The sequence below is a fragment of the Entelurus aequoreus genome, linkage group LG07 (assembly GCF_033978785.1).
Source record: "Entelurus aequoreus isolate RoL-2023_Sb linkage group LG07, RoL_Eaeq_v1.1, whole genome shotgun sequence".
In the NCBI taxonomy this organism is placed as follows: domain Eukaryota; kingdom Metazoa; phylum Chordata; class Actinopteri; order Syngnathiformes; family Syngnathidae; genus Entelurus; species Entelurus aequoreus.
Genome location: NC_084737.1, coordinates 60,543,476 through 60,561,528, shown reverse-complemented (window position 1 = coordinate 60,561,528; position 18,053 = coordinate 60,543,476). Strand labels below are relative to the sequence as shown.

At 42.6% G+C, this 18,053-nt stretch overlaps 1 protein-coding gene across 3 annotated transcripts in view; it reads left to right on the top strand.

The window, feature by feature from the left end:
• Positions 1–18,053, top strand: part of chrm4a (cholinergic receptor, muscarinic 4a) — a 126,786-nt gene that overhangs the window by 58,250 nt on the left and 50,483 nt on the right. For 2 of the 3 annotated variants that reach the window (XM_062054131.1, XM_062054134.1), the window contains one exon: positions 7,933–8,531. In XM_062054131.1, coding sequence (XP_061910115.1) covers positions 7,933–8,531 — 599 coding nt within the window. Of the gene's footprint in view, positions 1–1,570; positions 1,591–7,932; positions 8,532–18,053 lie in introns of those variants that run through there. The other variant, XM_062054133.1, reaches the window with a different exon arrangement.

Here is an 18,053-nt window from a genome sequence, read left to right as displayed (position 1 = left end):
CGCACCATACACGGTGTTGACAGTGCACTGCTTCCCCTTCCTGAGGCGGCGGATGGTGGTCCAGAATCGCTTCGAAGCCGTCCGGAAGTCGTTTTCCATGGCCTCGCCGAACTCCTCCCATGTCCGAGTTTTTGCCTCCGCGACCGCTGAAGCTGCACACCGCTTGGCCTGTCGGTAACTGTCTGCTGCCTCCGGAGTCCTATGAGCCAAAAGAACCCGATAGGACTCCTTCTTCAGTTTGACGGCATTCCTCACCGCCGGTGTCCACCAACGGGTTCTAGGATTACCGCCACGACAGGCACCAACTACCTTGCGGCCACAGCTCCAATCAGCCCCCTCGACAATAGAGGTGCGGAACATGGTCCACTCGGACTCAATGTCCAGCACCTCCCTCGTGACATGTTCAAAGTTCTTCCGGAGGTGGGAATTGAAACTCTCTCTGACAGGAGACTCTGCCAGACGTTCGCAGCAGACCCTCACAATGCGTTTGAGCCTGCCAGGTATGTCCGGCATCCTCCCCCACCATCGCAGCCAACTCACCACCAGGTGGTGATCGGTATAAAAGCTCCGCCCCTCTCTTCACCCGAGTGTCCAAAACATGAGGCCGCAAATCCGATGACACAACTACAAAGTCGATCATGGAACTGCGGCCTAGGGTGTCCTGGTGCCAAGTGCACATATGGACACCCTTATGCTTGAACATGGTGTTCGTTATGGACAATCTGTGACGAGCACAAAAGTCCAATAACAAAACAGCACTCGGGTTCAGATCTGGGCGGCCTTTCTTCCCAATCACGCCTCTCCAGGTTTCACTGTCGTTGCCAACATGAGCGTTGAAGTCCCCCAGTAGGACAAGGGAATCACCCGGGGGAGCACTTTCCAGTAGTCCCTCGAGTGTATCCAAAAAGGGTGGGTACTCTGAACTGCTGTTTGGTGCGTAAGCACAAACAACAGTCAGGACCCGTCCCCCCACCCGAAGGCGGAGGGAGGCTACCCTCTCGTCCACCGGGTTGAACTCCAACGTGCAGGCTTTGAGCCGGGGGGAAACAAGAATTGCAACCCCAGCTCGTCGCCTCTCACTGCTTTCAACGCCAGTGTGGAAGAGAGTCCAGCCCCTCTCGAGAGAACTGGTTCCAGAGCCCTTGCTGTGCGTCGAGGTGAGTCCAACTATATCCAGCCGGAACTTCTCTACCTCGCGCACAAGCTCAGGCTCCTTCCCCCCAGCGAGGTGACGTTCCACATCCCAAGAGCTAGTTTATGTAGCCGAGGATCGGACCGCCAAGTGCCCTGCCTTCGGCTGCCACCCAGCTCACAATGCACCCGACCTCTATGGCGGAACATGGTCCACTCGGACCCATTGAGGGGGGACCCACGTTGCCTCTTCGGGCTGTGCCATCGTGCCCCAACTCCGGGCCTGGCTCCAGAAATCTGAATCCTTGTTGTTTCATTCCCATAGAAGTCTTCGAGCTGCTCTTTGTCTGATCCCTCACCTAGGACCTGTTTGTCTTGGGAGACCCTACCAGGGGGCATGAAAGCCCCCGGACAACATAGCTCCTAGGATCATTGGGACACGCAAACTCCTCTACCACGGTAAGTTGGCAGCTCAGAGAGTAGTGTTTCCATTTAGCCTGTTCCAAATATGTGTTTGATGAGCATTCCTCAACTTTCTTTTTTGCCACTTGTGCCAGCTTTTTAGAAACATGTTGCAGCCATCAAATTCCAAATGAGCTAATATTTACAAAAAAAACCAAAGTTTACCAGTTTGAACGTTAAGCGGCCGGGTGCAGGGGGAGGACGAATAGTGGAGAGACTGCAAAGTCGGGAAAATAAACCAATTCTGTCTGCGCCGCTTGCCGTGTTCACACGAGTTCCACATCCACTGCATCGACCGCTGGCTGTCGGAGAACAACACCTGTCCCATCTGCAGGCAGCCCGTCCTGGCGCCGCGCCAGGACTGATGCACACACCTGTTTGTAATTTCACCTGTCCAGTGTCAAGGTGCACTGGGATAGGCTCCAGTAGATTTATGCTGCTTTAACATCTGCTGACTGAAGCCTTGCTTTTGAAGAATCCTCCATCAAGTCTTTTATTGGGCGCCAAACAATCATCCATGCCACACCCACTTCAAGTCCACTATCCCCTGCAGTCTATTCAATTGAATATAGGTTAAAAAGGATTTGCAAATCATTGTATTCTGTTTTTATTTACGACTTAAACAATGTGCCAACTGGTTTTGGGTTTTGTATTTTAGTGCTGTCTGTATCCTGTGTTTGTGAGCCAAGGACAATTTTCCACCTTGGTGGACAATAAAGATGTACTTTATTCTATTCTAATGTAAAATTTGATATTTCTACCTGAATAAATGCGTCTGATTTTGTGTATATTGCATGTTGTACAAGTTAATTGTATTTGTTTTGCTGAATGACAATTTTAACCTTCTCTCTTCTCAATGTAATATTCAGCCTGTTAAACATTCTGTAATCAGAACAGGTTATCAAAGATTATGGGAATATTGTATTGTAGTGAACCGTAATTATGTAGGCTGCAGAGGGAAGTGGCAGGCATGACCTAGTCTCAGTAGGAGCAATGAAGGGGACAAGAAAGAGAACGATTTCGAGGAGCCGTTGTGTGTGCGTGTGTTTCGTGCTTCTGTCCATTTAGTTATACAGTGCTAATTGTGAACATAAATAAAACGCTCACTCCTTTATATTGCAGCCGCTATTACAATACACTTTATTTTAATCTTCCACAGAACATATATTTAGGTAGAAATATCACAGAATAACATTACAGAACATTTTTGGCAAAGCATGATTGTAATGTAAGACAATTTTTGTTATTTTGTTGGTTAAACTGGATTTGAAGCGTAGCGCTATTATTGTGAAGCCGGACATTTGTGATTGGTATGCGAAAAGATTTGACATATTTTGACAAAAGTCTCCAATACAAGTGACTTTAGACTTCCTCTCAACTGTCTTTTTTTCTGCTGGGCTTTATTCCATCTTTACTGAAACAGTTTGAGTAACATTTTATGTTTTTGATGCACTCAACAGTAATGTAAGCACGGACGGGAAGCCCCTTCTCACTACAAGCAGCAAAGAGCGCCAGCAGCATTCATTCCAATGATGTTGTCTCACGGCGATTGAATATACAATTGTTTTGTCTTGTCCTTAGAACGACTTGCCAAGGCTTTGGATCTGAGACTTCTGTAATGTCCCGCTTTCTTTGTGCATTTCTCTTCACTATGTTACCGCTTGTGATACCACACTAACTGGACGCCATTACATTTCCTCAATCTACGGGACGGGCCGAGGGTCAAAAAGGAGTCAGGATGTTAATTGTGCGATAAAAAAAAGTATCCCTGTTAAAGGAACTTATAGTTAACACGTTGTTATCGCGTTAACTTTGACAGCCCTAATTATTATTATTACTTTTATTTATTATGATTTAATTAGTGCTTGATTTGGTCTCAAAATAATGCTGGCAATAAAATTATTTATCGCCAATAAACTTAATTTGTTATTGGCCCAAGCCTATTTAATAAGGTACCGCAGCAACAGAATTACTTTTGCAAATCAACTCCACATTCAGGCTAAATGCGCTATGTTACAGATTGGTTTTGGTCAAATTCTGTAGCTTTAATAAAATATTTAATGAAACATTTTGTTAGCCTTCAATTGTATTGTATTTTTGTCCAACAGACAAGCTGACATTTTTTGTCTATAGGTCTTCAGCTCAATAATAATAACGATGAGTAAATAATACATAGAATTATATTTGTTCTTTTTTTTTTCAATTGAAAAATGTGGTGTTATGTAAATTTAATGGTCTTTAAAGTAAAACAAAATGTAGTACAGTGCTAATTATGTCTCCCTGGAAGGAAAAGACTCGCATCATCATCCAAGGTCTTGACGTCAAATTAAAGGGTAACTGCACTTTTTTTTTGCAATTTTGCCTATCGTTCACAATCATGATGAAAGACATGATGACAGATGTATTTTTTTTCCCATCGCATTCTAACTCGTAAATAGACGCAAGTAAAATTCAATGGGAGTCAATGGGAGGTCCTCTATTTCGCCCATAAATCCCTCTAAAAGAACATTTAAAAAGCGCCAACAATATACTGCATTTTCATGTTGTGACTTGAATATTAACCAAGTGTTTGTGCTATTGTTATTAAAAGTGCTACCGCAGACAAATTATTTTTAGCCAGGGCCCAGACAGCATACAACTGGACCGGATATAGGACGGATGTGCTAATAAATCCTGGAGTGGATCTCTAATCTGGGCCCATTTGGGTTTCAATTTGTACGGACTAATTAACCAGATCTGAAACAGCTTTGGACCAAATCCGGTCCAAAGCAGCGGAAAACAAGGTCACATATGGCACAATACGCCCCAAATAAGACATAAGTGTTACCCAAATATTACATTTGGAACAGCTCTGGACCAGATGTGGTCCAAACTTTTTTTAGTATTGATTTGCATCATATTTTAATGTGTTTAAAAAGAAAATCAGTTTGTCTATTAAAAATAATGACAATACATTTATTATTTAAAGTGCTATTTATAGATGGTAACAAAATGCACCATTGCATTGCAAATAATTAGCAGCACACAAAACATGTAAACAGCATATCTAATAAAACACAAGCCGTCCATAAGAATTATTCAAGTTTAAACAGTAAACATCACTATTCAAGTAGTGTATGTTTATGTTTCTGTATATCTTCAGTACGATTCTGCTCTCCTGAGCTTGGTTTGTGAAATAGATTGCAAAACAAACATTATTTTAATAAAATCAAAAAAATTAAACATGATGAATGAAAAAAAACGTAAAAAAATAAATTAAAAAATCTAATCACAGAACTATGTTCTAGTGTAACAGACACAGTAGAACTGTTTTCCCCAACAATATATTGCCATTTTACATGTTGTAAAGCAAGCAAACATTTGGATGGTCAAATGGAACAAAATTACACTGAGAGGCAATAATGTGGATCCGGTTTGGTGGCTGAGAGGCTGAGAGGATGTAAAAAATTGGCATTTCTGTAAATATTCATCTTTACACTTGGTGAGAGATTTAGCGCATTTAGATTTAGATTCAACATTTAGATTTAGTTGTAACATTTATATTTATCCAAGTGGAGGACCTTGGGTCTTGTTCACGAGTGACGGAAGAGTATATCATGAGATCAACAGGCGGATCGGTGTTGGCATCTGTCCTGATGCGGACCCTGCATTGGTCTGTTGTGGTGAAAAAAGAGCTGAGCAGGAAGGCAAAGCTCTCAATTTACCGTTGGATCTATGTTCCCATCCTCAATATGGTGATAATATTTGGGTTGTGATTGAAAGGACAAGATCACGGGTACAAGCGGCCAAAACAAGTTTCCTCGGTCAGATGGCGGGGCTCTCTCTTAGAGATAGTGTGAGAAGCTCTGTCATTCGGGTGGAGCTCAGAGTAAAGCCTCTGCTCCTCCACATCGAGAGGACCCAGATGAGGTGTTTCGGGCATCTGGTCAGAATGTCCCACGGACGCCTCCCAGGGGAGGTGTTTAGGGCACTTCTGACTGGTAGGAGTCCATGAGGAAGACCCAGGACACGTTGGAGAGACTTTGTCTCACAGCTGGCTTGGGAATGTCTCTGGATCCCCCGGGAGGAGCTGGACAAAGTAGCTGGGGTGAGGGAAATCTGGACTCCTAGACTGCTGCCCGCGCGACCCATGTTCAGATAAGTGGAAGAAGATGGATGGATGGATTTATATTGAATGTTTATATTTACATTTCATATTTACAGTATATATAACATTAAAAATCAAAATTTAATTCAAACTTAAATGTGATGAAAATGTGCTAAATGTGAGCTATGTAAGAACTATATCTGCTACTATACTATATCAAGAGGGCTCAGGTCTCCTCTCTTCTCTACCTCAAAGGCCACGTAAAAGCCAGTTTCTTCCATGTTAGGCTCGCTTTCTTAGAGTCCAGTTGTGTGTGACGTCATGACGCTAACATCGACTACTGGACAGTAATTTCGGTTGTCATTCCTTCCAGACAACCCTTATGTTATGTGTGAATTATGATATATTGCTCCATAAATGTACAGCTTGTTTTGCCAATTTTCCTTGCATCTGACATGGCTGGATAGAGAAGTCCTCGCTTTTTCATGATCTCTGGGGGTATCTAATCCGTGATGGAGAAAGTGGATCATTTTAATTCTCTACCGTTTGCCAAAATAGTAGATTTGTTCTTGAATACCACAAGTTTTGCCACAAGAGGTCTGGGCTTGTCTTTTGCACCTTTGGGTTCCCTGATCCGATCTGGCAAGGTTTAAACTTTTTTCTGCCAGCTGCTCTGTAAGTCTTCTTCTTTATCTCGTACACACGGATTATTATGTTTGCTTGCATACTCTGACTCTGCAAGTCTAAAATGTTTTCTGAGATTTTGTACTGCTGTATTGGAGCTCTGTGGTTCATTGTTTGAGATTATTAACCTCTAATCTGTGTTTCTTTCACTTGTTTAAAGATGTTGGCCATGGAACTCCAGAGAGTATCTTTTATACCTTGCATTTTTTAACAAGCAAACACTCAACCTCTTCCACGCTTGCGCTCGATATTTTTTTGGGTGGGGCATTTTTTTATAATATGCAATAGGACTTCAAACTGTCAATTCGTCTCTTGCACAAACGATTCCAGTTTTTTTCCAAGTAAACATCACAAATTGAGCTGGGAAAATTTGATTTAAAGAGGGGTTTTGGCCTTTACTAGGCAATGACAGTAGGAAGATATGTTTGACAGTAGGATTTTTTTAATTGTAAAAAAATCTTATATATTATACATAGTTAGTTTGCACCAGGGCAGCACAGTGGAACGATGTGTCTGGGTTTGTCTTTTGCACCTTTTGTCTTGTGCATGTGCCTCACAATACAAAGGTCCTGGGTTCGATCCCCGGGCTCGGGGTCTTTCTATGTGGAGTTTGCATGTTCTTCCCGTGACTGTATGGGTTCCCTCTGGGTATTCCGGCTTCCTCCCACCTCCAAAGACATGCACCTGGGGATAGGTTGATTGGCAACACTTAATTGGCCCCAGTGAATGAATGTGAGTGTGAATGTTGTCTGTCTATCTGCCCTGCAATGAGGTGGCGACTTGTCCAGGGTGTACCCCCCCTTCCGCCCGTGTGCAGCTGGGATAGGCTCCAGCACCCCCCATAAGGGACAAGCGGTAGAAAATGGATGGATGTTTTACAAGCAACTGTCACTGCCTTTAAGCTTGAAAAAACAAGCCACGGGATCGCCGCCATGGCTGACAATGCACCCAACCTGGAAGTGTCCGTGTGCAAGGTGGGACTGGACTGCACAGCAAGGCTCCGCACAAAATACAAATTGGCCTCGGCGCTTCCCGTGCCAATTTGGTTAGTGGCCTGCTGGGTAGCAGCCCTCTGAAAACATTACAAAATGCACCTCCATTGTTTTGGATCCTTTTGTCCAGTCAAACGTTTTGTCACTGCATTGTTCTTGGGGAAAAAATGCTAAAATATTGTCTTGTCTGGTTCTTGTGAAACCAATATTGTGTATTCTCTCGTCTCATTAGCACATCCCTAGGAAGGAATTGATAGCGGGAAGGAAGGAACGCAGGAACATGTCTTTGTTTTTTTTGCAACGTTGTGAGACTTAAACTATTCAAACTTTTTTTAGTAAATATCTGTAAAGGCAATACAATTTGGTGATTAATTGTCGTTGTGGCTTGTACAGCCCTTTGAGACACTTGTGATTTAGGGCTATATAAATAAACATTGATTGATTGATTGATTGATTGATTGATATTTGGATTGCTGCCCTCCGTGCCATTCTAATTTTATTGTATTTTATTATCCTTATATTGTGGTTCTTCTGTTTAACTAATGACATTACTTTCTCTCTGCTCTACTCCTTCAGAATCCACACTCAACAAGTCCAGTGAACTGTTCGTCAATGTCTCGTGCAATGTGTCTACAAATGATTCCACATCTTGCTCGCCAGTGGAGGACAGCGACGGAGATGCAAGTCCATATAAGGCATTTGAGATGTTTTTTATAGCCCTGGTTACTGGATCGTTGAGCCTTGTGACCGTCACGGGAAACATTTTGGTCATGCTGTCCATCAAAGTCAATCGCCACTTACAGACTGTTAATAATTATTTTTTGTTCTCGTTGGCCTGTGCTGACCTGATCATTGGCGCGTTCAGCATGAATTTGTACACTGTCTATATCATCGTTGGATACTGGCCCCTCGGGCCTGTGGTTTGTGACCTATGGCTCGCTTTAGATTATGTGGTGTCCAATGCGTCAGTGATGAACCTGTTAATCATTAGTTTTGATCGCTACTTCTGTGTGACTAAGCCCCTCACATACCCTACAAGAAGGACAACGAAGTTGGCAGGGCTGATGATTGCGGCAGCATGGATCTTATCCTTCATCCTTTGGGCCCCTGCAATCTTGTTTTGGCAGTTCATAGTTGAGCAGCGAACAGTCCCACCTGGAGAGTGTTACATTCAGGTATACAAAAGTTTGTCTTTTATTTGGACGTGTCATATACATAATTAAACTTGTCCATCGTTTTTGTCAAATGCATTGTATACTCTAGATACATGTACAGACTGCATGAATGGATTTTACAGGCATGGTGCATGGATGGAATTGGCATATGACCTCAAGCCCCAGTCTATATCCATCCATCAACCCATCCATCTATCAATTCATTTTCTACCGCTTGTCGCTCTCTGGCTCACGGAGGGCTGGAGTCTATGCCAGCTGTACTCGGGCGGAAGGAGGGTACACCTTGGACAAGTTGCCAATTCATCGACAACCATTCACACACTAGTGTCAATTTAGTGTGGCCATTCATTCAATATTTAGCAAAACCTAGCAACCGAAATCAACGTTGTTGTTTTAATTACCTTTTTTAAAGCAGTTATTTTTACATACAGTATAAATCAATATTAGGGCAGATACAGTGAGAAACAATAAACAAAAATCTACTAAATTAAAAAAGGGTTGTGTAACATTGAAGCACATTTATTAGTTAGGAAGTACTCCTAGGCTCAACCACCAAGACAAAAGTGCAGACAAAGGACCTCAGGACATGATTGTAGACCTGCACAGGACAAGCAACAAGGAGCGATAAGAGAGTGACCTCGCTAAAATCTACAGAGGTAGTTGAAACCTGGAGTTGCTTTGGTTTGCTTTGTTTTTAAGGACTGTCAAATCATCAAAAAAAAATTGAAATCAGATTATCATACTTTGGATTTTAGATTAATCATGAAAAATTGCAGGTGATTACTCGCTTGCATAATCAACATTTGCTTAAGAAAACACCCCCATATTTGTATATACATTTAATTTTATTGTCAGAATGTCACTCAGGAACATTTTTAAATGTTTTACTGGAATATGCATGTCATTTATTTGCAACAAATTGGAAACACATTTCTCTAAAATTCTTTCAGGCTGTATTTTAGACTAAAATTTGCCAGCGAGCACACCTGTCGGAGTCTCCACACTCATTGTTGTATTGACGTATATGCATTGATCTGATCACTGTATAGCAGTTAGGGTAAAAAGTGTGTTCGGTCAAAATAAATTGCATTATTGATCGAAGTGTGTAGATGATGCGATCATTTTACCGTGAGTTAACTCCATAATTTTGACAGTACACCGGTTTAATTAAGTACTGCGATACTAATAAATTATAAAAGGTACTCTACTGCAGTAGTCCCCAACCACCGGGCCGCAGCCCGGTACCGGTCCGTGGACCTATTGGTACCGGGCCGCACAAGAAATTAAAAAAAATAATAATAATAAAAAAAAAAAAATGTATATATTAAATCAACATAAAAAACACAATATATACATTATATATATCAATATAGATCAATACAGTCTGCAGGGATACAGTCCGTAAGCACACATGATTGTATTTCTTTATGACAAAAAAAATAAAATATATATATATACCATAATCAGAAATGACAATATATTACTGCACACATCAGCAACCAAATTAGGAGCCTTTTTAACCTGTTTGCTTAATCGTTATACAAAAAAAGAAGTTGTCCAGTAAGTTTGCTATGTTATTTAATCCCAAAATTGTTATTTGATTTCAATAAGAAAAGTATGTTTAATGTATCATAAGATTTTCTGTTAAATAAAGCCAATCATGACTTTTTTTTGTTTTCTCCTTTATTTTGAAAAAATTCAATACATTTTATTACCAGTGTAGGTACTGCTTTGGTCTCATTTTTTAGGAACATGTATACAAAAACGTTCACAGTAATGTCTGATAGAATGCTCATAGTGTTACAACAGACCACCTAAAAAAAACAGAAAGTAATTTTACAATTTTTTTCCCTTAATAAACATGAAAATAAAGAATGTGGGATATACAATATTAACTATGAACGATAAAACACTCAATACATCGCTCGTCAGACCACATCCTTGATCGACATATTTTACAATCAAGCAAAATGCAACAAACACTGCAAAATATAAACGCAAAGGATAAAAAACACACACATACTTACTTTGTTGTAAAAATCTGCTTGTGTTTCTATCTCTGACACCCGCGACTCATGCTGGCTGCCCTATAAACAAACCCTGCCCACTCTGCTTTGTGCTTCATCTGTTGTATTTCCAGAAACCTCCCTGTGGTGCAGCCTGGGAAAAGCTGGCTCGAATGAGATATACTGTACACCCAAGACAATATAATCTGATACTGTCAGTAGGCCATTTTTTATATTCACCTATGTAATCAAATGATGAAAATACCTCCCGGTTATCGACAGCGCCACAGATAACTGCTTCCCTCTAGACCCGCACTATTAATCGTCTCAATCAATATCGAAGATTTCTCCAGGATTAGGGCAGAGATACTGGCAATGATCGCCAATCGTTTTGACCTACTCTGCATGCAGGAAACCCACATTGGCCCTGCACAACACTGAACCATCCTCCCTGGAATGAAACTGGTCGCTTTGGATCAGCTGTTTTCAGCAGACCAAACCCCAAAATTGATGACGTCTGGACCCACACTACAGAAGGGCACATGGAAACAATCCCAGTTGCCTTCTCAAATGTCTCTGTCACATCAGAGACCAACCACCGTAACCCCTTTCATTTACACATAACTACCAGAAGGATCCAAGAGGAGATTCCATAACAGCATCGCAACTTCGATGCCCACAGTGAGAAAAACAACCAAGATGGAGATAAAGTTGAAACCCGGCTCAAGTCCAATCACCTGACTTTAATCAATTACTCTAAACTACCCACATCTTTCCGCAGTGGTAGATGGAAATGAGGATACAACCCAGACCTTGCCTGTGTAAGCAGTGACATCGCATGCAGAACTGAGAAATTCCCTCTCACTATCCCCCTTAACCAATACTGGCCAATTGCCATCACTGTTAGAAACGCTCTCCATGCAATCACCGTGCCATTTTGCAGAAGGTTCAACCTACAGAAAGCTGACTGGCTGTCATTCCAACAGGACATAGAGCAGGGGTGGGCAATTCATTTTTACCGGGGGCCGCATGAGCAACCCGAGCACTGCTGGAGGGCCACATCGACAATATTTCAATTAAATTTTGCTCAATATTATTTTTGATATATACCGTAAGATAAATAATAATAATAATAATAATAATAATAATAATAATAATAATAATAATAATACTTTAATTTAACCTAACTGAACTTTTTACCAAAAGCACTGCTTTGGAAATCATTTGTACCCCTTTCAGAGATCACATTTAGTTCCCCTTAAACATCCTCATGTTGCACAATGAAATGTAAGCATAGGATGAAGTGTGCATTCCTGTAACTTTCTCTAGTAACAGCATTCCATGATTAATATAAATAAATTAACATTAATAATAAATGACAGTAAAATAAGCACACGTATGACTGAGGAGTCATAGTGTAACTTTGTGTGGTGTTTGAGTTGTCCGACTTTTTGTGTGGCCATAAATGCACCAGTGGTTTAGTGGTATGCGTGTTGGTGACAGATGACAAGTCGGTTTTGGCCTGGTTTGTACGGCAGAAAATGACTAGTTTTTCGAGATAGAAGTGTTTTACTCATGTTTTTGGTGTGGTTATGGCCGAATATAAACAGTTTTGCTCAATAAAGTGATCAATATAATTCCTGGCCTCGAAGCATCTCGATAGACGTTACAATAATTGAACGGTGTTCAATTGAACGGTGTTGACGAACACCTTTAGGGCCGCTTGTTGTCACTGTCACTCAAAGTTGTATTGCAAAATTACACAGAATAAATATATTTATTTTGTTTAGAATTCAGATGGGATTTGATTTGGTGCGCGGCATATATTTGCTGTGCGCAGAGGACGCTTGAGCAGTGCGCAATTGCGCAGGCGCGCACCTTAGAGGGAATGTTGCTTGGCAGTCCATGTCTTGTTGAAAACACAGCATTCGTCATCAACTTTTCTCTTTTTAGCGTCTCGGGTGTAAACCGTGCATCACTGTCGCTGTGCACCTTCACTCACAGGTTCACACGGACATACGCCCATAAATAACACATTTCAAAATAAAAGCAGCACAGTTGTATTGCGCGCACGACATAGATGTATTTTCAACTTTATTTTGTAATTTGTGATTGCAGCTGTTCACATTCACTCACAATCACGCACGCTCATACGTCCACACGGAAGTAATACAAATAACGCTTTTCAAAACAAAAGCAGCACCGTTGTATTGCACACTCGACATAGATACTTTTTTAAATGTATTTTGTAATTTATGATTAGCCTCACGTGGGCCGGACAGGGACGCACAAAGGGCCGGATGATGCCGCAGGATGCCCAGGTCTGACATAGAGCATTCCATATCTAACTATCACCATCTCTCAATAACTACCCCAACTTCATAGACTTTGTAAAAAGGTAAGCCAGACATGACATACCCAGAGGATGCCAGACAAAGCATATTCCTGGGCTATCAGAAACTTCAAGTGACCTGCTGAAAGCCTACCATGAGGTATGTAATAAGGACCATTTCTCCTCTACCACCATGGAACTTGGAGAGACCCTGATCAGGGGCTTGATAGAGAACACCAACATGATATATAACAGCAGGAAGGCCTGTTACAATCCACCATCTTGCGAAGACCACACTACACCACCAATAATCACAACGGTCACAGCAAACTCGATTGCATCACGGTTGGTGGTCAGTGGCCGTAACCAACACCGCTACCGACCCACAGAAGAACAGCAGTCACACCGTGGTATCAGGTCAACCACAACCAGTCAGCGCTCTCACCAAACCCTCTGACATAGAAGATCTTTAAACTGCATGGGAAAGCTGAAACCCAGAAAAGTGGCAAGGACTGATGACATACTGGCATAAATTATACAGCACCCGGGACCTAATGCAAAGATCTGACTCCCGGAGATGAGTGTTCATTTTGTAGACTATGAAATGTATGTCTTAGTTATCGTCAACAAGCTATTTTCCCCTGACTAAACAGGTCTTGCTGTGCATTTAGTTTTTGAGATACTCCATAAAAACCTTACTAAAAGTGGTTTCAAGACAACTTTAAAGATATGTTATCCTTTATATATATACATTTACTATAATTTTGTCAACTAAACTGTTGAGGAATTTAGTTAACTAAAAGTAGACTAGAACTAAATCAATTAAATGACTAAAATATTACAAACTAAAATACATTTTCATCTAAAGACTATGACTTTAATTCAATTAAAAACTGCTGTCAAAATTAACACAGATGATGATAACTGATAACTAAGACAAACATTTTTAGTCAACAGAAATCTGCATGGCAGAAAAAAACATCCCTCCTTGTCATGGAGAAAGGCCGAAGTGGTTCCAATCCCCAAACCCGACAAAGATCCATCATCCCCAAAGAGCTACTGACCCATCTCCCTCCTCTGCATTACTTACACACTCTATGAGAGGCTGATAGTCCAATGCCTCATGCCACTCAGCTGATGAAAGACCAAGCTGGCTGCTCCTGTGCAGCTATTGAACCTCACCCAAAACTTTGAGGATGGGTTTGAAGAAAAACAAATAACTGGAGCAGCTTTCATAGATCTTTCTGCTGCATATGTCCAACACTGTACAATGGGCAGGAAACTACTGGACATGACTGATGACCTGAAACTGTGTCAAATCTTCAAAAGCCTCCTCCACAACAGGTGGTTTTACATCCAATTGAATGATGAGAGGAGCAATTAGAAAGCCCAAAAGAACAGCCTCCAACAAGGTACTGTCCCCCCTCCTGTTTAATATATACACAAACAAATAGCCACTCCCCCTAGAATGCGAGCGTTTCATCTATGCTGATGACCTCTGCATCACTACCCAACAATGATGAATGGTGCAGAAATGGCACACTTGCCTTGAATGGCTGGACAGGATAATGACACCAAAGGACGTGGCTACAACCTTGTCTGGACAATCTGGGAGTCCCTTAATAGACTGCCTTGTGGAAAAAGTGAGGTGCAAAGGCCTGATGAAAGACTGGAACTACACAGCAGACAACACGTGTAGCTGTGGATCAGAGCAGACAATGTCCCACCTACTGCAATGTGCTGATGCCCCTTGGTGCAGTCCAGAAGACCAGGGCCACCATCTAATGTGGCCTGTGCCCGATGCAGCAGAACGACATTTGAGATTGCTGTGGATTCAAAAAAGAAGAATGGAGTTGTTGCAAAGTATTCCCTATGATTACAATAATCAGAATCAGCTTTATTGGTCAAGTGTGTTTGATTGATTGATTGATTGAAACTTTTATTAGTAGATTGCACAGTACATTACATATTCCATCCAATTGACCACCCGAATACGTTTTTCAACTTGTTTTTAAGTCGGTGTCCACGTTAATCAATTTATGATTCATGTTTAACACACAAGTCCTTTGACTTGGTGAATCTGCTCTCTTTGTTCAATACAAGAAACAATGAAAATGCAACTATTACAAGAGCCCGCAGTACCATGGCGGCCATTTCTTGGTATGAAAACAAAAGGGAAACATTCAAGAACACAAAAGACATAAAAGAAGTAGCAGCTGGTTGCACAGAGCTGATGCAACCAGCTGATACTTCAGAGAAGCTGTTTCTACATACATTTACAAAAGTACAACAATGAAAAACAAACAGTATCAATAAATGTACATGTACAAGTCTGCAGTGAATGGTAATCAGTGATGTTGCTGAAGAAAAAATGCTAAATTTGTGATACGTTCTTTGAATTAATGCTCTGCGTATGCTAAAGAGAGCAAAATACGTAAATATTAAATTTTATTATAAATGTTCTCGTTATTAGATTACACATATGTCAAGATGGCGGCGCCCTGACGGACTGCGGCTTGCAGATGCTCATGGTAGAAATAGAACAATTTGGCAAAAATACCGGACAATTCTTTAAATTTCATGGCTGGCTTACAGCGTGGACACTCCGTGGTCACATACGACCGCCAGACAATTCTGGATGTGGATAGATTGGGCCATTTTGGACTGAAAGATGCATGTACGTTGGACCTCCTCGCTAGCATGGGAATACTTCGCCGGCCACATCCAGCGGCCTTTGACGCAGCGGAGTCAAGTACCAGCGGGGACCGTCAAAGGAAGACACGTAAGCGGTGTGATCGGAAGCAGAAGCGGGGATGCCGAGCGGGGCTAACAACAAAGCTAAAAGCTAATCCCCACAGAACGCCGCTTCCTTCCATCCTGCTTTCAAATGTCCGCTCCCTGGAGAACAAACTGGACTATCTGAAGCTGGACTTAAATGCAAGACGCGAGATGAGAGACTGCTGCGCCATATTTCTAACAGAAACGTGGTTGAAACCAACCGTTCCGGACGAGGCAGTTAGCATCGAGGGGCTAACTATGTTTCGGTCGCACAGGAGCAGATCTCTCACTGGTAAATCCCGAGGTGGTGGTGTTTGTATATACGTTAATAATAAGTGGTGCAATAATGGGAATATAGTATCACATCACTGCTCTCCTGATGTTGAACTATTAACTATAAAATGCAGGCCATTTTATTTACCCAGGGAATTCAGTGCTATGATCTTCACAGTAGTGTACATTCCCCCCAGTGCTAACACCAAAGAAGCTTTGAATGCTTTGTACTGCTCCATCAATGAACTGCAAACTACACATCCAGAGGGAGTTTTCATTGTGGCAGGGGATTTTAATCAAGCTAACATGAAAACAGTGTTTCCTCATTTCCATCAATATGTGAATTTTGCAACCAGGGGTGGAAGCAGATTGGACTTGGTTTATAGTAATATTAAACAGGCGTATAAAGCTGCACCACGCCCCCACCTCGGCTCCTCAGACTAGCATCTGTGATGCTAATTCCTGCATACAAGCCCCTGCTGATCAGGAAGCAAGCTACAGTGAAGCAAGTGAGGACCTGGCCATAGGGAGCAATGTCAGCATTACAAGACTGCTTCGAAACCACAGACTGGGACGTGTTCAAAACAGCCGCCACCGAAAATCACCACACATGTGTGGAGGAGTATGCAGAGTCTGTGTCCGCATACATTCAGAAGTGCATGGAGGATGTCAGTGTGATCAAGAACATCCCCACACGGGCCAACGAGAAACCCTGGATGAACAGTGAGGTACGTGCAATGCTAAAGGCTCGGAACAAGGCTTTCATGTCTGGTGACATGGTGGCATTAAAATCAGCCAGAGTTAACCTGAACCGTGCCATTAAGGTTGCAAAGCGTGCTCACAGTCAAAAAGTGCAGGACTTCTTCGAGAACCCTACAAACACTAGACGAATGTGGCAGGGCATACAGGTCATCACGGACTATAAAGCTGCCCCCTGTCCCTGTGACAACAGCATCAGCTTCCTAGATGACCTTAACAACTACTTTGCAAGGTTTGAGGCACTTAACACCACTCTGGCGAGAAAATCCATCCCTCGCCCTGATGAGCAGCCGCTCAACCTGGATATAGCGGATGTCCGGAAAACCTTGAGGAGAGTGAACCCCCGGAAAGCACCGGGACCTGATGACATTCCGGGCAAGGTGCTTAAGGGATGTGCAGACCAGCTGGTTGGGGTTCTCACAGACATCTTCAACATCTCGTTGACCCAGGCTGTGGTACCATCATGTTTTAAGACGGCCACAATCATTCCAGTGCCAAAAAAACCTACAATCTCCTCCCTCAATGATTACCGCCCCGTTGCACTCACCCCCATCATAATGAAGTGCTTCGAGAGGCTGGTAAAGGAATATATTGTCTCCAGACTCCCCCCCACATTCGACCCATACCAGTTTGCTTATCGCCCTAACCGCTCCACAGAGGACGCCATCTCCTCTGCACTCCACCTGAGCTTAGAACATCTGGATGTTGTTCCTGGACTTCAGCTCAGCATTCAACACCATCATCCCGCAGCACTTGGTGAGCAAACGGGCCCCCCTTGGATTCAGTACCCCCCTTTGCAACTGGCTGCTTGACTTCCTCACAGACAGACCCCAATCTGTGAGAGTGGGCAACAACACCTCCAATTCCATCTCCCTGAGCACCGGCTCCCCCAGGGCTGTGTCCTGAGTCCGCTGCTGTTCACGTTGATGACTCGTGACTGCTGCGCCAGGTCCACTACTAACCACATTGTGAAGTATGCGGACCTCATCCGTGACAACAACGACATGGACTACAGGGAGGAGGTGAAACATCTGGTTGACTGGTGCAGAACCAACAACCTGGTCCTGAATGTCAACAAGACCAAGGAGATCATCGTTGACTTCAGGAAGCACCAGTCCAGCCACGCTCCACTCTCCATCAACGGCACAGCGGTGGAGATAGTAAGCAGCACCAAGTTCCTGGGGGTGCAGATAACTGACAATATAACCTGGTCCCTACACACCGGAGCTCTTGTAAAAAGAGCTCAGCAGCGCATGCACTTTTTGCGTCGGATGAAAAGAGCACAGTTCCCTCCCCCCATTCTCACCACATTCTACAGAGGCACTATAGAGAGCCTGCTGACCAACAGCATCTCTATCTGGACTGGAGCATGCA